Source organism: Arachis ipaensis, chromosome B5, assembly GCF_059453495.1.
Source record: "Arachis ipaensis isolate K30076 ecotype BB chromosome B5, ASM5945349v1, whole genome shotgun sequence".
Lineage (NCBI taxonomy): Eukaryota > Viridiplantae > Streptophyta > Magnoliopsida > Fabales > Fabaceae > Arachis > Arachis ipaensis.
In genome coordinates, this window is record NC_142440.1 from 154536599 (window position 1) to 154559279 (window position 22681).

Consider the following 22681-nt stretch of genomic DNA (forward strand, 5'->3'; position numbering starts at 1 on the left):
AAATATTGATATAATCTTATTAAAATTTCATTCGACAATGATGATGAATGAGTTTTGAGTTAGCATGCAATGATGCAAGTCATTCGAAATAGGAACAAAATAGTACGACTCATCTAATAATAATAAAATGTTAAATATGAAATAGTAAATTTATCTATAGAGAAGTAATACTCTTCTATGAAAATTTTTGTGAAGAACACGAGAGAGAAGAAAAAAAGAACGTATACGTGTAAATAAATAAAAAGTTGATAAAATAACTACTTTATGAAGTAGGTAAGAATTAAGAAGTTAGAGAAATTCTAGTATTTAAAATTTAAATTAATTTTAATTACTAATATATTTAGCTACAAACTAAGAATGTGTTTTAACTAAAATTTAATTAAATAATATTATTTAAATTTAAAGGCTGAATAAAGGCTGAATTTTAAAGGACACATAACATTTTTTTTATTTTAGTGAATTTATGAGTTAGAATTTTAAACTCAAAAGATATAAAAACTTTGTAAAATTTGGTAGCCATTTTTTTTCTTAATTTTGATCAATGAAATTTTTTTTGAATTTCTTTGAGAAACTTAGATGTAAACAGGTGAATTAGAATGATTCCCTTAACTGTTACATCAGAAAATCAAATCGAGGTAAATGAGTCCAGGCAAAAAAAATAACATGAATTTTATAAAAAGATGTTGGAAAGAGCTTGGGGTGGAATTCACTAAAGCTGTGATGAGTTTCTTTGAGACAGAGAGACTACCAGCAGACTCTAATATTACTTGGGTTGCGTTGGCCCCGAAGTTTGTCGGCGCGAAGGAGATAAAGGACCTTAGACCGATCAGTATGGTTGGTTGCATTTACAAGGTCATATCAAAAGTGTTGACAAGAAGAGTGAGGAGCGTAATGCCAGGATTAGTTGGAGAATCACAAAGTGCATTTGTCAAGGGAAGGTAAATACATGATGGAGCGTTAATTGCCTGTGAAACTGTACAGTGGCTAAAAATGAAGAAGAATGCATCAGCTATCATAAATTGGACTTCCAGAAAGCCTATGATAGAGTCAAATGGAATTTTGTTGATATTGTGCTGGAAAAGATGGGGTTCGGTAGAAGATGGAGGGCATGGATTGCAGAGTGCATTAGATCAGCTTCTATATCTATAATGGTTAATGGGGTTCTATCCAAACCGTTCAAGATGGAAAGAGGGCTTCGACAAGGTGACCCGTTATCCCTTTTTCTATTCGTCCTAGTTGTAGATGTGCTGAACAGGATGATCGAGGAGGCGGTAAGAAATAGGAGAATATCTCCTCTATTAGTCGGCAGGGACAATGTAGAGCTATCTCACCTTCAGTTTGCTGATGACACTATATTGTTCTGCCCACCAGAGGAGGAGACAGTGAGAAACTACAAGAGGCTCCTGAGGTGTTTTGAGGTCATGTCGGGACTAAGTATCAACTTTGACAAGTCTAGTTTGATACCGGTAAATTGCAGTCAGGCGTGGGTGAGTCAAATGTGCAGATTATTAGGATGTCAGGCGGCAAATCTACCAGTGAAGTATTTGGAAATTAATCTAGGTGCAAACCCGAGTCTGGTGAAAACGTGGAAGCCAGTAATAGATAAGGTGGAGAAGAAACTGAGTTTGTGGAAGGCAAATGTGCTCAGTAAAGCGGGGAAGTTGGTTTTCATCGAAGCTGTGATTAATAGTCTACCTAAGTACTATTTGAGCTTGTATAAAATGCCAATTACGGTGGCCAAAAAAATAATCTCTTCGTAAAGAAGGTTCTTTTGGGGTAAGGACGACGGACGACCTGGATTGGCTTTTGTAAAATGGGAGATGATACAGGCACCGAAGAAACTAGGGAGACTGGGTGTGGGAGATGCGTTGATTCGCAATACCGCATTGTTATTTAAATGGTGGTGGAGATTCTCTAAGGAAGAATGCCCTCTATGGAAGAGGGTAGTGTGCTCATGCAATAATCTGAACCCTGGGCAGCTATTGTCTACTCAAGCTATACCAACAAAAGGAGGCCCGTGGAGAGATATTTGTCGATTGCAAATCAAGGAGCAACATGTCAGACAGAAGATGATTGACGGGTTGGCTATGAAAGTAGACGATGGTAGACTAACCAGATTTTGGGAAGATGCATGGCTACAGTCGGGAAAGCTGAAAAACTCATTTCCAAGACTCTACTTAATTTCAGATAATAAGAGATCCGTGATTGGGGAGTGTGGCTTTTGGGATGGGATAGAGTGGGTGTGGAACTTCCATTGGAAGAGGGAACTCCGACAATAGGAGACCGACAGTTTGACCCAAATGCTTGAGACCTTGCAAGTTGTGAGGCTGATAGCAGACACACAAGATAGAGTGATGTGAAAATTTGATAAAAAAATGCATTTATACTACTAACTCATTTGTGCAGGTATTGCAGGTATAGACATTGACGGATGATATCCTCAGCTATAAATTCACAAATGAAATATGGAAAGGAATTGTTCCACCGCGGGAAGAGTTATTTATTTGGTTCGTGCTGGTAGGCCGAGTTAATACAAAGGATCGCTTGAGCAGATTAGGCATCATTGAACAAAGTGATAACATATGTGTTATGTGTAGCAAGGAAATTGAAACTGTACAACATTTGTTTGTTACATGTGAGTTTGCTTGGCAGGTGTGGTGCACATGGATAAGTCATGTGGGTCTTGTTTGGAGTGTCCCAGGGTCCATAAAAGAACATTTTGAGAGTTGGAGGACGATGAATTTGAGAAAAGATGCGCGAAAAACATGGCTAGTGGGATTCTTCTCAGTAATATGGAACATCTAGTTGTGTAGAAATGAGGTCATTTTTCAGAACAAGACAGCGACAGTGGTAGAGTGTGTTGCTAAGACGTCTGGTTGCTTTAGAGAGTGGTGTGCAAAAGGTAACTCATGTTGTTGATGGCTATGCCGAAGATAACATAGGAATTGCAAAACTATTTTTATGCTTCTTGTATGCTCCACTAAATGTGTTGAGCTCATTTTACTTCGGGAAAAAAAAAATATATATATATATATATGGAGAGAGAGCAGGAACAATTACCTCGTTCGGAGCTTCTAGGGAAGTGTGGAAATAAATCGCAATAAAAATTATTGCCAAATTCTGGAAGTGATAATCCCAGCTCTCTGCCTCGTTTCTCGGGCATATTGATATGGTGATTGTGATAACCTCTCATCCCGGCCGCATTGTGATCTTCTTTCTCCAAAAGTGAATTAGTGAATTGGATATCATTCATGCTGCTTCTTTCTTTGATTATATGCACTCCAATCTCTACGTTGCCCATCTCTTCTGGTCTCAGTTGCCTCCTCATAAAATACTCATATGAATTTGAAACATAGACCACCGCTTGATTCCATTCATTCTGTTGAAACTGCTCACCCGCAATATCTTCTAAATCATAAATACTTATATGACCCGGCCTGTAATCGAAAATAGTAGGAAATCGGAGACTTTCATGCTGATTGCCATTGGTAACCAATTTCAATTGAGGGAGAATAACACCATGAGTTTCAAACTCCTCCTTGAAAAGAAAAGAGAGAGATATGGCTGGGAACTGATTACGAAACCAGAGAGAAATTGGTTGTCCACTGCTCTGATGCTCATACCAACTTGGAATACTTGTTCCTGGCAAAATAAATTTCTTCTTTCCAACCTCCTCATGCAGTTTCTGTTCAATAATCATGGCCCACCTGAATTGTCATACTGAATATCACATGTAACACAATATGGGAAAAAAATGGAAAAAAGCAGATATACCTTATTCAATAATAGTTCTCTACTCCAACAACTCAGCGATGTGCTCCCAGTTGCATCCAATTCTTCTATCTTGGGTGGAATCCCTCTAATCTCTTTAAGATTCTCGCAGTAACAAATATCAAGAATCCTCAAAAAGTGACAATTTTTTATGCATGCTGGAAGAATTGTGAAATCACAATGTGACAACTTTAACTCTTGCACATTGGGAAACCGAGCAAGAAATATTCCCAGGAAGTTATCTGACAGATTGCAATGGAACAGATCAAGACATGTTGGGGTTGAGCACGATACTGAGCTCTCTTCCTCTGTATCTTCTTCATCATTAGATAACAGCACCTCATGTCCAATAGAAAATCTCAGACTGCCCAGTTCTCTAAACTTGAAAATGCTACTTGGCAATACAACATTTTCAAAACTTTCCATACTTAATTCTTTAAGCCGAGTAAGATTACAGATGGAATATGGCAATTCCCGTATGGAAGTACGAACCATGTAAAGATATCTTATATTTTCCATTTTTCCTAATATTTCAGGAAAACTCTCAAGACTATAACATGTTGAAATAAAGAGATACCTAAGAGAGGGTAACATAAGGGAAGGAAGATTCCTAAGCTTTGTACAACATTCAACATTAAGTTTTATAAGCTTACCCAAAAATCCAACTGACTCATCAATTTTAACTAAATTCTCACAACCTTCAAAGCATAATTCTTTTAAATTTGGGGCACCTGAAACATCGGGTATATGTTTTATCCAATAATTCCAACTAAAATCCAAAACACTTAGGTCCACAAATTCCTGCAAAGTTAAAATTTAAAGGAAATGTTAAAATGGATTTAATAACATAGAGAAAAGATAAAAAATCTATTCTGCTTGCCTTTAGTAGCTTCACTAACGGCCGTGGTGTAAACCAATTGTGGGGCAACTTGAGTATCGAAAGTTTCCTTGGATGAAAATCAACTGGGAAAGAATGCGAAGGATATCTCGGCCATTCCAAAACTCTTAAACTATTCGGAAGATGATTGGGACCATTGAAAAAATTGCCACTTTTAATAATAAGTGTTTTGAGGTTTACCATCATTTTGAAGGCCTCTCCATCCCATTCTATTACTTTAGACATGGGAGCTTCCAGAATTATGAGTTCGACTTCACTGGTTCCCTTCGAACACAAAAAATAACAAAAAAATCATACATGTAATGTCAAGACATCAACATACTTAAAGGATGTTATAATGTAGAACAAGGTAAAGGAAACAAGTTTAAAGAAATAAATGGCTACTATGGGGGGAAATTCCAAAGAGATCAGTAATATCAAAGATTAAATATTGAATGATAAAAATTCAAAGTTTCAAACTGCCCACATAGATTTACTTACAGTGTTCTCTTGTAAAACTTGGATAACATCTTCAGGAAGCCATAACCTGCTACGTTTTCCAGGATCTTTAGGTGATTCTTGACGAACAATTTCTTGGCCCATATCTTGAATTAAGTCATGTTGTGTGACATAGCCATTCATATCAATATTTATTAGACATTTTTCAACCAACACACTAATGCCAAGTTTCGGGCTAACATCATGATGAGCATGGAGAATGTTTTCAACCTCTTCCAAATGATATCCTTTGAAGCAACAAGCAATGTCAAGAAAAATATTTTTATGATATTCACTCAAAGCATCAAAGCTTACTTTAAGTTTGCTTTGGATATCTTCATTAGGAATTTTTTTGTACTCCTCTAATGCAGATATCCATTCTTGTACACTTTTTCCATACAAATTTGACCCTATTACCACTAGAGCCAATGGAAGGCCAGAAGCATAGGACACTACTTTATTTGAAATGTCCACATAGCTTGGATCAACATTATCGCATTTGAAAGCATTCCACATAAACAACTCAAGTGCTTCTTTTCTATCATATTCCTTCACTTGGTATGTTCTCTCCACCATATGACTTGCCAACAAATGTTTGTCCCGAGTTGTTATGATGATTATGCTGCCAGAATCAAACCAATTGGGACTTCCAGCAATTGCCTGCAATTGCTCAAGTTTGTGTACGTCATCAAGAACCAAGAGAACCTTCTTTCTCTTGAACCTTTGCTTTATTAATGAAATTCCTTCACTTACACTTGTTAGCTGTATAGCTTTCTCTCCAAGAATTTTACAAAGAACCATCTCCTGGAGATATGCTAAATCATGTTTAATTGATTTTTCTCTAACATTTTCAAGAAAACACAAACCTTCAAATTGGTCAGCGATCAAGTTATAAACTGCTTTAGCAATAGTTGTTTTACCTATTCCACCAACTCCATATATCCCTAGCATATGGGCTCCTCTATTAGATCCACCATTTAGAAGACTGTTTACTTTTAGTACTCGAGATTCCAGTCCAACAGGGTAATCAGCAACATGCAAAGGAACACGAGCTATCCTGTTTGAGATCTCCTTCACGATCTTCTCAATAAAAGCATGTTCATATTCCCTTCTGTCCAATAAAAAAATATCACTATAAGGCTATACTAAATACAGCATATACACGACAAATTGACTAGTTCAAGATGAAGGAATTCTCTCCTCTACAAGTTTGAATATAAGATGATTTTATATATATATTAGAAAAATTGAAGAAACAAAATATAAGATAGTGAAACATACTCAAGCTTGAAATCATTGCCAGACAGGTTAGCCGCTTGATGCAGAGCTGCCCTCCATTTCTGCACTTTCTCGAGTTTCTCCATGTCATCCTTGAACCTCTCCTCATGCTTAGTCAACGCTTCTCTATAGCTTCCTTTTTGGTGTCGCACGTCACTAGGATCAACATCATAAAAGACCGGAAAGACCCACCGGCCCTTCCCCTTAATGCACTCCATGATCTTGACAAGTTCAACTAAGCAAAAGGAAGAAGATGCATAGTTCTTGGAGAACACAACAATGGCGATTCTAGATTCTTCAATTGCCTTGAGAAGTGAGGGTGTGATCCCCTCTCCTTTCCAGAGCTCCTTATCATCAAAGAAAGTGTGGATTCCCTTCCTATAGAGAGCTTGGTAGAGATTACCAGTGAAACCATAACGAGTATCAGTGCCTCTAAAGCTGATAAACACATCATAGGTGAATGCATAGCCAAAAGAAGAGGAAGGGGTGAGTGATGGAGCTGACATGATGATCGTAAAAGAGTCAATGATGCACTCAAACAAAAAAAACAAACAGCTGTAGAACAGAATAGCTAAGAGACGGGTAAATGTTTCGCGATAGTTGAGGTGCCTACTATGATAACTAGAGGTTGGATTTGTACCAAGTCATTGGTTTTGGCAACAAAGTCCCATGTTCGGTTTTCTATTTCTTAGTTGAGGTGTTGTTGGAGAGCAAAGTGGTTATGAAAAAGATGACAAGTTCTGAGCCTGCTTATAGGATCATTTTAATCATTTTCTTAAAACAAAATACAAATTGACGAAAATGACCAATTTGAATGTGGAAAAGATTTTATTTTAAAAAATTCTTAAAAAATGTTGAAACCTGAATTTTAATGCTTTTGAGAGTATGTCTTACCATTCTAATTTATTTTGTTAAATAAAATTAATTTTTGCCTTTGATCAGCATTTTGCTAGAACATCAAAAGAAAATACAAAATAAAATAGGTTTTTCTTTCTTTCCTTTTTAAAAGAAAAAATTGTCATAATATGATGATGACATATTACTTACTGGTTCACATATAGTAAGACCATCTAAACTTATCTCAATTCTTATGTATGGTCCATTTGTCCTGACAAATAACTCCATGTCAATTTTTGTGTTATAAACAGTAAATAGAAATTAAAATTATTTTTTTTTTATTAGGAGGAACTAATTTTAGTTTTTATTGTGATCTCATTTAATTAATTAATTAATTAAAATAATTGAAATTAATATAATTACTTTTTTTTATAATAATATTATTAAAATTTATAAATTTAAAATAATTCACTATTAAAAATATTAATATTTAAAAAAATTTAATAACTTCATATAGTACACAATATATAATTCGAGATTAAACCAATTTGTAAAAAAGTAACTTATCGTTTTTGTTCCCAACATTTGGGGTAAGTCTTAAAGTTGTCTTTAGTGTATAAATCGTTCTATTTAAGTCCCTAATGTTTCAAAATTGGTTCAATATTATCCTGTCTACCGTTAACAAAATTTATAGCGGGACAAAATTGAACGATTTTGAAACATTAAGAATTTAAATAGGATAAAAATATTGGGGACAAAAACAATACATAAAAAAAATTTTAATTTTATCCTTCAATAATATCAATTTTTTACATTACATAGTTATTCAATTATTTTTAAATTTTATCCTTAATCACATCATTTTTTCTAAGTGAATTTACTTTTTATTAAGAACAAAATTAAAAAATAAATTAAGTAATTTTTTGTGGTAAAAAATTTAAAATTATTGAAGAAAAGATTAAAAATTATTAAAAAGTTAAAAAAAATTTTCAATAATTTCAATCATTTTAATTTTAATAAATTTTAATATTTTCTTTAATAACTTCAATTTTTTACGATAAATAATTACTTAATTTATTTTTTAATTTTAATCTTAATAAAAAATAAATTCACTTAGAAACAAATAACATGATTAAAAATAAAATTAAAAAATAATTAAATAATTATCTACTGTAAAAATTTAATATTATTAAAAAATAAAATTAAAAATAAAATTTAATTAAATTAAACATTAAAGAATTTCGATACATTAGAGACAAAAGTTATAATTTATACTTTATTGTATATGTATCATTTTTTTTTTCTTTTCGCAAGTTTATGTACTAGTCATTCTATAAATATTTTATTGATGAGTATAATTATAAAAAAAATAAATTTATTTAGAATGAAAGTAATGTGATTAAGTGTAATTTATTTAAATGTGATTAAAAAATAATTGAATAATTATGTACGGTAAAAAAATTGATATTATTGAAGGATAAAATTAAAATTTATTTCTATGTATCGTTTTTGTCCCCGACGTTTTCATCATATTTAAGTCCTTAATGTTTCAAAATCGTCTCAATTTTGTCTCATCGTCAATTTTATTAACGGCTCTCTATCGGCAGGACAACAATGAACTAATTTTGAAACGTTAGGAACTTAAATAGAACGAATTAAATGTTAGGGACAACTTTAGGACTTACCCCAAACGTTGGGGACAAAAACGATACTTTACTCCTTGTAAAATTACACAATATAAAAAAAAGTATAGTGGAGCTCTATAGTTGACGACAAACATTGTAAAATTGTCATATGTGTTCAATTAAGTCTTCTTTTAACGGTCAATGTTGTTGTCTATTTTAAAATTGGGTATTTCTTTGAAGAAATTGATAGTGCACTGCAAAATCTTCCTATTCTAACGGAGGTAATTAATATAAATTATTAATTAAATAAAAATATAATTATTTAATATAATTAATTAAAAATACAATTTAATTATTTAATGTAATTATTATTTAAATAATTTTATTAAAATAATTAATATAAATTAAATTAAATAAAAATATAATTATTTAATATAATTATTTATTGATTATAAATTTATATCATTTTTATTTTTATAATAACTTACAAGTTATTATTGGACAATAAAAATTTCTGTTAAAAGACACTCTTCTATTTGGTATAAAATAGGAGACAGAAATTAAAACAAGAATAAACTTTTAATTTAATTTGCACAAAGAGTAAAATTGGAATTAATTAATTGAAATTAATTAATTTAAATGAGGGTATTTTAAATATAAAATATTATTAAAATTTCAGTCTTTATCTCTAAAAATTTTAGTCCTTTATATTCCTATTTTTTGGAGGTACTGAAATACTGAAATTTTATAGACAAAAACAAAAATTTTAATATCAATCTCTAAACTAACAAACATAATAATAAATATCAGTCTCTCTTAATATCTCAAAACAAATGCTATCTAATAATTAACCTCATATTTTGACCGAAGAGTTGCTTTGAGATTCTTGTAAGGAGTGAAGGACCCTCTCAAGATTTTAATTGGTTTGTTGACTTACAAATGCTGTCTTTTCTAGTCGTCTATATGGGTCTATCCCTGCTCTTACTCCATTCGTTACTAAGAAGGAAGCTACAAAAAGAGGAAAAGGATATAGTATGCAGTGAAAAATGTTACGTACCAGCAACTAAAATTTATAGATGAAAAATAAATAAAGTTAAGGGCAATTTACGCAATTAAATTGTTTGATCCTCAATATTACGTAAATACATTGTTTCGGTTTTTAATACGCAAATGTATTGTTTCTATATTTTATGTAAACCGCTACTGTCAGTAGCGGTTTACGTGTGAGTGTGTGTGTGTAAACCGCTACTGGCAGTAGCGGTTTACGTGTAAGTGTGTGTGTAAACCGCTGCTGGCAGCAGCGGTTTACGTGAGTGTGTGCGTGTGTGTAAACCGCTGCTGGCAGTAGCGGTTTACGTGTGTGTGTCTGAATGGAGCTGCCTATATAAACCATAGAGGGACCAAATTTGAAGAAGTAGAGTGTTATTCACAAATGGAGGGAGAGGATAGTTTTGTGGCTCTGGTTCACTGCTCTGGAAAAATTCAAAAGAGCAAAAGGCATGGTGTAAAATTCACAGATAGAGAACCACTTAGTGTTTTTATCCGATCTTCGAATACGTTGGCGGAGATTAAGCAAAGCATATTACGGAAGCTCGGTGTGTGTGGGACGAAGTGGGTAAAAAAATTATTTTACAAGATTCCCATTGATGTTGTCTCAACTGGTGTGAGATATGAGACCTTCGTGATCCGGTCGGATGAAGACTTGCATGTCTTGTTTCACTGCAGGCGTAGTTTTCCGGAGGTGAGGGTAACTGAGCTGTTTGCAAAGTTGGAAGATGGTGTGGATAGCTCTGGGTGCCTCTAGGATCGGCAAATGCAGCCCCAGGGCTAAGGAACCGCTGAGCCTCTCGGTACCACCAATCTAGGTAATCTGCAGATGGGCCAGGATCTGCCACTCGCTCAATGGAAATGACGGCATCAAGTCGGTTCTCCCAATGCTCATGCCATTTCCGATAGTAGTGGGGAAACCACCTATCGCCACCCCTACCGTCCTTAGCATGCAGCCAGTCTACGTTCAAAGCATCCTCGGGGATATGTTGTACTCCACCTAGCTGTGGAACAACCCTGTCAACCTGATGCCACTCGATGACCGCAAAGTATATCAAGGCAGTCACGGCTCGCCACATGCGACTGTGCTCCTCTGTAAGTATCTCTGGATGGACCACGGCAAGTACATCAAGCGCGGAGTAGGGCTCCCACAGAATCTGAAATTTAAGAACTCATCAAGGACTACAATAACAAGTATATATCTAGTCACGAATAGAGATCAAACAAAAAGTAAAACTCTTGCTGCTATAAAACTTACATCACGAGCGGTCAGTCGATCCAATGCAAGCCGATACCTAATGACCCTCTGCTCCTTTCCATCATTAGGAGGTAAGTAGGCAGACCACCTAAATTTAAGTCATATGAGACACAAAATTTAAAATATGCCCAATAAATTTGTTAAACTTAAAAAAGCATAACCCATACCTTGATGCCAGCGGGAAAGAGAAAACCTCAAATCCGGCCGGCCTAAGAGACGGAAACCGCCAGAATATCCAACTCTGAAGTAACTGGAGCGGGCCCGCAAGATTAGTCACATTTCTGTTCGCTACCCGACACATACATCGGTACAGCCACGCCAAAGCGGCTGAACCCCAGCTATACCTCCCCATGCCATCAAGGTTTGCCACAAATGGCAACCATCGTATATGAACCCGGTTCGCACTCTTGTCCCCAAATAACTGAGTCGATAACAGCATCATGATGTAGGCCCGTGCGTAGATGCGGACAGTGTCCTCGCTCGCATCTGGTGGTAGCACCCTAAACCTCTCGTGGAACCATGTAAAGTGTACTGTCATCTGCTTGACCTTATTCGGTGGGGGCCGCTCACCGAATAGGTCCTCAAACCACTCCCAAGCTGGTCGGCCACCCTCCATGTATGTCTCAAACTCACCAAGGCAACCACTCACAGCCTCCCCATCCACAGGAAGCCCTAGCTGAAATGCAACATCCTGCAATGTCACTGTGCATTCTCCGAAAGGCATGTGGAACGTATGCGTCTCAAGACGCCACCTCTCAACGAACGCACTAACGAGTGGCTCATACAACCAGAACCATTGGCTATTTAGCCTAGCCAAATGGTACAATCCAGCCCGCTCTAAATACGGGATGATCCTGTCATGCATGGGCATATTCTGTTGCCGCCTCACACTGTATATACACCTATTGGGCTGCACAGAACAACAAACGAAAACAGAGTCCAATTAAATTCACCTTAAACCATCAGCAAATTCTCCTATATAATATGTAAAAAAAATTTCCTACTCACGATAGGGAAAATAACAACACAAATAACTTACTTATTAACATCCAGAAATTTTAAAATATTGTAAAGATTTAAAATTTAAAACTTCATATCATACAAATATCCTAAACAAACTATAATAATTCACTAATGTCAACTATCCCGTTCCCTAAACTAAACCAACATTATTTAGCGGGCATAACATTCATTGAATGGAATTAAATTTCAGGTAACTAGGCATATCTATAACTAACCAAGAAAAACTAAAAACACTAAACCAAGATTAGTGAACTAACATCCTAGCATGCGAACCCTAAATTCAGGATACAACGACTAATCTATAAATTCTAATTCGTCTACCTAACCTACCGTTTTTCTGACTAAGATATGCAAAGATTAGAAAAAAAATAAATATTAACTAACCTCGTCACCAATAGAACCGGCAATATGCGCAACGCCGTTCAGTCGGTACAGGTTCCTGCCTGCCATGATAACTCGCCAGAAGTCGCCGCTGAGGAACCTCGGGCCCGCTCACAACTTGCTCTGACTTCTCTCTACAATTTCCTCTCTCTAGAAAACTCCTCAAACCTTCTAAACACATAATCCGCGGCTGCAACCACGGTTTATATAGGCAAACTATCACACGTAAACCGCTACTGGCAGTAGCGGTTTACACACACGCACGCACACACACACGTAAACCGCTACTGCCAGTAGCGGTTTACACACACGCACACACTCACGTAAACCGCTACTGCCAGTAGCGGTTTACACACACACACACACTCACACGTAAACCGCTACTGGCAGTAGCGGTTTACATAAAATATAGAAACAATGCATTTGCGTATTAAAAACCGAAACAATGTATTTGCGTAATATTGGGGATCAAACAATTTAGATGCGTAAATTGCCCTAAAGTTAAACAAAAATTTAAATAATAATAAAAATAATATAATAAAATAATAAAATTAGAATTTTTTAAAATTATATAAAAAAGTTTACAATACTCATATATTATAAAAATAACACTCATATAAAAAGATTATAATATATAAAAAAATTTACTATTTTTTCTTTTAGTTTTTACTCACTTATAAAACATGGCATTAACATATAACATAAGAAGGTTATCACGTGTACTGGAAATTTCGGTGTTCCAATTATTTTAATCGTTGATTTGAATTATAAAAAATATATATAATATATATTAATTAAGATCAACGGTTAAAACAACTGTAATACCGGTATTTCCAGATACACCGGATAACTTTTCTATAAATATAACATATAGGAAACATTTCAGACACATCAGGAGTACTGATGCTTTAATTGTTTTAACCGTTGATCTGAATTATAAAAAATATATATAATATATTAATTATAATCAACAGTTAAAATAATTGGTGCACCGTACTCTTCGGTGCACTTGAAATGTTTCCTAACATATATGAACCTGCAGCTACCTATTTATATATAGGTAGTGACGGTTTAACATAAAAAAAATCCGAGTTAAGTTTTTATAAAGTTGTACGTTTTCAACTTGGACCCAATGTCTAGAAATTGCAAGCTGTATGTATGTGTTGGCAACATGCATGCCTATTTTTTTTTGGCTCAAGTCAAAATCAAATTTATGCTTGCTTTCCTTACTTTCATAGTAGCACCGCCTATCAAATTTCAAATAGGGTGAGATTCGCGTAATGCGGGCGGTAAATATTTGATAGTATGAAATAAAAATTAAAAATTATTATGTTTTGTAGAATTAAATTAAATATGTATAAATTAAAGTTAAATTTAAAAGATATTTTATTTAAAATAATTTATAGTATAAAAAGTTTAGATGTTAAAATTGTATAAAGTGACATTTTTATTTAGTTGTTTAATTTTTTTATTTGTTTTAGTCGATGGACTTACTCTTCTTATGTGGCGTTCGTCCTCTTTTTTTTATCAATTGTTATTAGAGTTGTTGCTTTTTTCTTTCTGTGGTAGATTCTTGTGAATGCATGTTCTTAATAAACATTTGAGTTGCATGCATTTTCTATTGTGTTGTTTGTTCTTTCTATTGTGTTGTTTGTTCCATCTTAACATATATTTTTCTTTCGAAAATGTGTCTTGAATTTAGAGTATTACCTGTTTTATTTGTTGTAATGGGTGTTGAGATTCAGTGTTTTTTGTTGAAACAAATGTCTTGATAACAGTGTATTGTTGAGAACCTTTTTTGAGATAAAAACTATTTATTTTGACTTTAAATATAAGTGTGAGGTTGCACAAACTTTTAAATTAGGGTGGTGTTTCAATGTCATTATTTTTCTGGAGTATCGTTAGATTTGAAATAGTTGTGCCCAACAATTTTTTTTTTTCGCCATCAAATAGTATAAAAATTGTTGTAGCACTTTGATATATGGGATTATGAAAAGTATATAGAGTTACCTTATTGTTGGATATTGTGGTGTTTGATTACATGTGTCACAAATGTAGTTGTCTCCTTTTCATCTAATATAATCATTTCTAAGCAAAGAGACTCCTCTTCATTTGTAGGTGTTAATGTTTTTCATAGACGAACCACGCGAACTTTGATAGATCGATTGTCTGTTTGTTTGGTGATATTATCCAAAGAATGATGTTCTATTGAGTAAGTTTGAGATGTTGTGTAGTTCAGAAATAAAATTTTTGTGCTAAATTTAGTGTTATTTGAAAGAATAGTGATAAGAGTCTTGTATAAGTAGGTCAAATGTATGAAATTTGAATATTTGTAACGTAAAATTTATTATGACATTTGTAATATGGATGTTTATTACATTTAATGAGTTATTTATAGAAATTAATAAATTAATTATTAGGAGTATAAATTCATTGTATTGTTTATAACGGTAAGATATAATAAATATAGGAATATAGATTCAATGTTTTTGTGGGTTACAAATTTGGTTAGACACTACTAATTTCTAATTACAGATATTTTTTAGTTTTTTTGTATTTTTTTGCTAATTTTAAAATAATAATTGATTTAGCAAAAATTGAGTGATTGATTCAAAAATTTTGCCAAATAAATAATATTGCTGATATGGCATTAATAAGAAGAAAAAGATATCTTAAAAATAAGTTATTCATTTACTTTTATAGATCATTGTAAGCATCATTTCTTTGACTTAAAATTTTTGTACCATGGATTCTTTATTTCTATTTTTAAGTGGTAGTATCATTAGTCAATAATAAAATAATTATAAAAAGAATTCTATTTTTATTTTTAAAATATTAATAATTAGATATTAATTCTTCTAATTATTTTTTTTATATATATTTTTTTTAATTTTAAATTTAAAGTAGTGAGACATTTAATTTTCTAGGATTTTTGTCCCTCTTTTAATTACTGTTGTTATTCTCTCTTCCTCTCCCTCCGCGGTCTCTTTCGTTCGTTTATCCTCGCCGCCGCAACACACTTCAAACGACGCCGCAACCTGCTTCAGCCGCCGCCGCAACAAGCTTCTGCCACGCGCAACCTGCTTCCGCCACTGCCGCAACAAGCTTCTCCTACCGCCGCAACCTAATTTTCTATTAGGTGTCATTTTTACCCTATCTCTTGTATATGATATATTTTATTGGTAATCGCCTCTTTATGTGTTTTAATATACCTTAATTGCTTTCATACTCTTTGTTTAATTCAAATGTGTAGTTGTCCTTTAAACTTTGGATTTTGTTCTTCAAAGTCCCACTTATTTTGTTTTTCTCAATATCATACAGTAATTTTCAATTCTCTTTAAAGTCATCTTGTTATGGTTTACGAATGAATTTGTGTCAATTTTATGTGAGAAATAAAGGGTTCGACCGATTTAACATGCACATACAAGTGGTACTAAAGCTGCAAAGACAATTCTAAATTTTACTGACATTCAATGACATAATAAAGACAATTCTGAATTTTACTGGCATTCAATTATATAATAAAGAGTAAAGTATCGTTTTTGTTCCCAACGTTTGGGGTAAGTCCTAAAGTTGTTCCTAACTTTTCAATCGTCCTATTTAAGTCCCTAACGTTTCAAAACTAACTCAATGTTGTCCTGCCGTAAGGGATCCGTTAACAGAATTGACGGCGGGAGAAAATTGAGACGATTTTGAAACGTTAGGGACTTAAATAGGACGAAAACATTGGGGACAAAAATGATACATAAAAATAAATTTTAACTTTATCCTTCAATAATATCAATTTTTTACTATACATAGTATTCAATTATTTTTTAATCACATCTAAGTAAATTACACTTAATCATATTACTTTCATTTTAAATAAATTAAATTTTTTTATAATTTTACTCTTAAAAATTTTTAGTTATCATGAAATGTTTGTAGAATGACTAGTATATAAACTTGCAGAAAAGAAAAAAATAATATATATATATACAATAAAATATAAATTATACCTTTTGTCTCTAATGTACCAAAATTCTTTAAAATTATAAGAAAATAAATTTATTTAAAATAAAAGTAATGTGATTAAGTGTAATTTATTTAGATGTAATTAAAAAATAATTGAATACTATGTACAGTAAAAAATTAATATTATTGAAGGATAAAATTAAATTAAATTTTTTTTATGTATCGTTTTTGTTCCTAACGTTTTCGTCCTATTTAAGTCCCTAAAGTTTCAAAATTGTCTCAATTTTGTCCCGCCGTCAATTCTGTTAACGACTCCCTAACGGCAGGACAACATTGAGTCAATTTTGAAACGTTAGGGACTTAAATAGAACGATTGAAACGTTAAGGACAACTTTAGGACTTACCTTAAACGTTGGGGACAAAAACGATACTTTACTCTATAATAAAATTTTGAACTTGTATGTGCATGCTAGACCTGTCAAACCCTTTAATTATTTCTCACATAAAATTGACACAAGTTCATTCGTAAGCCACAACAAGATGATTTCAAAGAGAATTAAAAATTACTGTATAATATTAAAAAAAAAAAACAAATAAGCGAGATTTTAAAGAATAAAATCGAAAGCTTAAAGAACAACTGTACATTTGAATTAAACAAAGAGTATGAAAGCAATTAACGTAGATTAAAACACATAAAGGGCCAATTAACAATAAAATATATCATATATAAGAGACAGGGTGAAAACGACACCTCATAAAAAATTAGGTTGCGGTGGAAGCGAGTTGCGACGTCATCTGAAATGGATTGCGGTGGTAAGGATAAGCGAACGAGAGAGATTACGAAAGGAGAATAAGAGAGAATAACAACAGATTGAAAGAAGAGCAAAAATTCTAACAGACTAAATATCTCATTACTTTAAGTCTGAAATTTAAAGAAAAATGTGTAAAAAAAAAATTAGAGGGATTAATACTTAATTATTGATTTTTTTTAAAAATAAAAAATATTTTTTTATAATTATTTTAATATTGATTAATGATACTTTTACATAAAAATAAAAATAAAAAAATCCATGATCCAAAAATTTAAGTCAAAGAAATGATGCTTAGCATGATTAAATTGGAATTTGATAGGTGGTGTTTCTATGAAAGTAAGGAAAGCAAGCATAAATTTGATTTTGACTTGAGTCAAAAAAATAGGCATGCATGTTGCCAACACATACATACACAGCTTGCAATTTCTGGACATTGAGTCCAAGTTGAAAAAGTACAACTTTATAAAAACTTAAGATTTTTTTATGTTAAACCGTCACTACCTATATATAAATAGGTAGCCGCAGGTTCATATATGTTAATGCCATGTTTTATAAGTGAGTGAAAATTAAAAGAAAAAATAGTAAAATTTTTTATATATTATAATATTTTTATGAGTATTATTTCTATAATATATGAGTATTGTAAATTTTTTTATATAATTTAAAAAAATTATAATTTTATCATTTTATTATATTATTTTTATTATTGTTTAAATTATTGTTTAACTTTATTTATTTTTCATCTATAAATTTTAGTGGCTGATACGTAACATTTTCCAATGCATACTGTATCCTTTTCCGCTTGTTGTAGCTTTCTTATTAGTAATGAATGGATAGACCCATAGAGACGACTAGAAAAGACAGCATTTGTAAGTCAACAAACCAATTAAAAACTTGAGAGGGTCCTTCCAAGAATCTTACTAGGGAGCGTGAGAATGAAATCTAATATTTTTTTCTGGGTTCTTTCTATAATTTCATATAAAATAGGGGGTTATTTTTACAATTTTTAAAATACATACATACAATTAATTTAATTGTTAAAATTAGTTGGACACTCAATATTTGGTTAACAATTATTACTGTTGCCTTCTTCCTCTCTTTCTCTTTCGTCGCAATCGCACCTTCTTTCTCTCCTTCTCCTCTATCGCAATCGCACTGTTCCTTCCTATCTCCACCACCGAGAACCACTGAAACCTCCCCACTCAGCTAACTTCTTCCCCCCCCCCCCACTTAGAGTTAACGATTCTGTTTAGGCGGATCCAAGCACAACAACAGCTTCACCTTTGACGACGACGGTACCTGATCTGCATTGCCGGTTGTCTTCGGCAGTTGATGGCTTCGCCGTCTCCATCAACGGAAAGAAGGTACCCGTTGTATTATCACCCTTCACTTGATTTACAAATATTCCCTTTTGTTTCGTCATAGGTCGCCAATTTTCTTTGAAGGACATCCCCCAATTTTGCGTGATTCGCTAAATTACCGCATTGTGGTTGTTTCGCACAGGGTTGCCGGGGATGAAGATACCACTGGGGGCGTGCGTGTTGCCGAGGAAGTAGAAATGTGCGACGGAGCAGACCATGGAGTTGGATCGGTTGAGGGCGAAGGCTTTGCAGGGATGGAGTCGGACGAGTACGATTTACAAGAAGATGAAACAGAACACAACCATCATGCAAAGGCCGATGTCGACAATGGGGATGCGTTTGAATTGGAAGACAATTTGGACGTCGTCGGAGGAATGTCTGACAATTATGCGGATGATGACTTGTACGCTGTTGATTCCGGCGAATCAATAGGTTCGATTGATTTTTTGAAATTGAGCGAGGAGGAGGTTCTCCGCTTTAATTTCGCAGATGTTGATATTGTATTTGAGTTCTACCAGCAATATGCAAAGCACCATGGCTTCGGCACGAGACGTTCCAGAAGCGAAAAACGTGGCGAAGTAAGGATACGGCAGGAGTTCGTGTGCCACCGACAAGGGTACCGATCCCCGAAGTTCTACTCAATGCCTAATTGACAAAAGAGGCCGAGGGCCGAGACACGGTGTGGATGCCTTGCAAGGATGCTACTTCGCATGGATGACGAATCAGGACGTTGGCACGTTACGTACTTTTCAGACGCGCATAACCACCACGTTCTTGAGTTGCAATTTTCTTCCATGCTCCTAGGCCATCGGAGGATGAGCGAAGCGGACATCGAGCAGATGAACGACATGCCCAAAGGGGGCACTGGCGTCTCGCGAATCCACGGTTTTTTGGCGAGTCTAGCCGGCGGGTATCATAATGTCCCCTACACAACAAGGGACATGCATAATGTAAATGCGAAGCAACGAAGGGAGGGTGGCCTAGATGCGGAATCATGCTTAAGCTATCTCCGAGAGTGCAAGGCAAATGATCCAGCACTGTACTACAAAGAAGTTGTTGACGGGGAGGGCGTGCTACAACATTTGTTTTGGTGTGACGGCACCAGCCAAATTGATTACCAGGTATTTGGAGACGTGGTTGCATTTGATGCAACGTACAAGAAAAACATTTACCTTTCACTTCTTGTAGTATTCTCCGGTGTGAATCACCACAACCAAATGGTTGTCTTTGCCGCTGCACTCGTGGAAGACGAGAAAGAAAAGACCTATGTTTGGCTGCTTCAACAGTTGCAAACTGCAATGAAAGGGAAGGCTCCCGTGTCCATAATAACCGACGGTGATAGGAAAATGAAGTCTGCAATCGAGGAAGTTTTTCCAGAGACTCACCATCGACTCTGTGCTTGGCACCTACTCCGAAACGCCACGAGCAACATCAGAAATTCTAACTTTACCAGGATGTTTAAGGATTGCATGCTTGGCGACTACGAGGTCGGAACATTCCAGAAAAAGTGGTTTGAGATGGTGGAGAAATTTGGCGTCGCCGATAAAAAGATGGGTACAAGACATGTACGAGAGAAGGCACAGTTGGGCCACAGCACACATACGAGTAAAGTTCTTTGTCGGATTTCGCACAACCTCAAGGTGCGAGGGCTTGCACGCTGTGATATCACGGTATGTTAAGTCTCGATACAGTTACACTAATTTTTATGTCATTTACATCGATGCTTGATGTTCATGCGTGCAAAGGAAGTGGAGGCTGATTTCGAGTGTGCAAAGGGTAACCCTGTTATAACCACCAACCTGAAACAGTTGGAGCGGAGTGCAGCCGAGAACTACACTCGGGCCATATTCTATTTGTTTGTTCCCATTCTTGACAGGGCCTGTGCAATGAGGGTGGTTGATTCTGAAGACAACGGTTCGTATTTTATCCACACCGTCTCTCGATACGACACTCCGGGGAAGGATTGGCATGTTATTGCAACGTCTAAAATGAGCGAGGTCCGATGCACGTGCATGAGAATGAAATGTTTCGGAGTCTTCTGCGAACATATAATTGTGGTGCTTGTTCTTAACAATGTTCATGAGATCTCAAGGTCAGAATATTGCCGAGATGGACCAAGGATGCAAAAGTTGTGGCGGTGCAGTCGATGGGCGTGCTTTGGGATTCTGTACAACTAACGCAACACTGGTGCCTGATGGATTGGTATCGGAAAGTGTACAAAATTGCATGTCACATCACTGAAAAGTTCCAGTTTGCAAGAGACATTGCCATGCTAATGCTGAAGCACTTCGAGAACAAAGATGCAGCGGACACCAGTTTTCCACCCGAGGGGCCACGGGTGGCAGAGCCCCAGCACGGAATCCACCCAGGCGCAATACAAAGGGTAACGGTGCTAATGGTGGAAAGGAAACCCAGAGATGTCATTTGTGCCGGGAGGTGGGACACAATGGGACGACGTGTCCGGACCGCCACACAATGGAGTCATCCAGCGCAGTTGCGGATGACATGGATTCGATGGACACTAACATGGTGGGTTAATCATTTGAAAGATGATCTAGTTAACATTTATGCCTTAATAAATGGTTCTAATCATTTGGTTTTTACATTGGTATCAACTCTATGATAACCTATCTGGGGATCTGTATGCGACCGCGGAGATTCCTTCGTTCCAATGCTCCGATAGTGACACGCATGCTGGGTTTGTTAACAACGACTTCACTGGGACCAACACGTTCGGGCCAGTCATGTCTCTCGCCGATTGAGCAAAGGGGGCCTATAGTCGTCACCACCGTGTGTTGCAACAGTAGGTTGGTCGAACCTTTTCACATTTTCTGGTAGGCGGTAGCCACACACCGAATATTGTCTGCATTTCATCTTGGTATAGAACCACTGTCTGAATTACAAAGTTGATTTTGTTAGAATACATATACATGAGGATCTCTATATGTTGTCGATGTTAAAAAAAGTTTTTGCTATGTTGGCTTTCGTTGGTATGTGGCTGTGCTCTAGAATTAACTGATTTTTATCATGTATTTTCAGTAAAATCATAGTGAGGAATCAACGACTGATTCCAGAAGTGGAGGTGTGAAGTGGTATCGTGCGAATAGCTGCAAATCCACTATCAAACCTAATGTATTATATATCGTTCGTTGTCAACCCTTTTGTTGAACCGGACATAGTAGTTAAGGGCATCTTTATAACGATTCTATGTTAAGTAGATATTTTGTATGTAACGTTTATGTGGATATTTAGTATGTAACATTTAGCCCAGTTATGGCTCGACGCAGTCGCATCGCACTGGTTCTTTGGGTTCTTTTGAAATTTATGCTTGAAAATAAAAGAGATTAAAGATATAGATATGTTGACATGCAACATTGTACTTTACAAACGGAGGCTAGAAAACAACATAGATCGGGTGTACTTGGATGGGGGCGGGGGATACAGGAGTTCTCAATATATATGCATGCGGTAGTCTTGCGGCGCCAGCCGCTCGAAGACACACACATGGCCGTGTCTTAGTTGGCATGCAGTTGCTAGGATAGACTAGCCTGTTCCAAAACATCCGTTCATCCTCCCGGGATAGTGCCTATACTGAACGGTCCACGCGCCCCTCTCGTTGGTAATCGAAATTGGGCTATCCTCGTAGTCTTTCGGCAGAGGTGGGACATTCGGCTGGAAACGAAAACATATTTTTTATTATAAGTGCAATGAAATAATTGATTAGAACAATAGCACCAGAAATAATTGCCGTTAAAATTAATCATTTATAGTATAGAATTACAAATTATAGTCCAATGTAATGTAATTTGCTAAGGACATATATGTGGACTGAGATAACACTTACGAGCATACGGGATGTTACTATGCTGTCGACGATGGGCATGACAAAGAATGGATTGGTCGATCTGAACCCATCGGCTATGTGCATTCTCCTGGGTGAGGGAAAACCCCTAAACCAT

The 22681-nt window shown here is 35.2% G+C and overlaps 2 protein-coding genes and 2 pseudogenes across 3 annotated transcripts; 2 read left to right on the forward strand and 2 right to left on the reverse strand.

Annotated features, from left to right (window-relative positions):
• Nucleotides 1–688: 688 nt before the first annotated feature.
• LOC110272160 (disease resistance protein Roq1-like) lies at nucleotides 689–7113 on the reverse strand (annotated as a pseudogene). Its single transcript, XR_015883430.1, has 4 exons — nucleotides 6428–7113; nucleotides 5150–6257; nucleotides 3775–4933; nucleotides 689–3685 (listed from the first exon to the last, which is right to left on the reverse strand). The product of XR_015883430.1 is annotated as a disease resistance protein Roq1-like (transcript).
• A 3341-nt stretch (nucleotides 7114–10454) lies between these two features.
• LOC148566289 (serine/threonine-protein phosphatase 7 long form homolog) lies at nucleotides 10455–12664 on the reverse strand. The gene is made up of 4 exons (XM_088487737.1): nucleotides 12599–12664; nucleotides 11359–12101; nucleotides 11192–11279; nucleotides 10455–11090 (listed from the first exon to the last, which is right to left on the reverse strand). The coding sequence occupies exons 1-4, from the start codon at nucleotides 12662–12664 to the stop codon at nucleotides 10455–10457; spliced, it is 1533 nt and encodes a 510-aa protein (XP_088343863.1).
• A 6756-nt stretch (nucleotides 12665–19420) lies between these two features.
• LOC148566290 (protein FAR1-RELATED SEQUENCE 5-like) lies at nucleotides 19421–19925 on the forward strand. The gene is made up of 2 exons (XM_088487493.1): nucleotides 19421–19843; nucleotides 19911–19925. Exons 1-2 carry the CDS (start codon nucleotides 19421–19423, stop codon nucleotides 19923–19925), a joined length of 438 nt encoding a protein of 145 aa, XP_088343619.1.
• Nucleotides 19926–20020: 95 nt separating this feature from the next.
• On the forward strand, nucleotides 20021–21345 carry LOC107641426 (protein FAR1-RELATED SEQUENCE 5-like; annotated as a pseudogene).
• Nucleotides 21346–22681: the final 1336 nt, after the last annotated feature.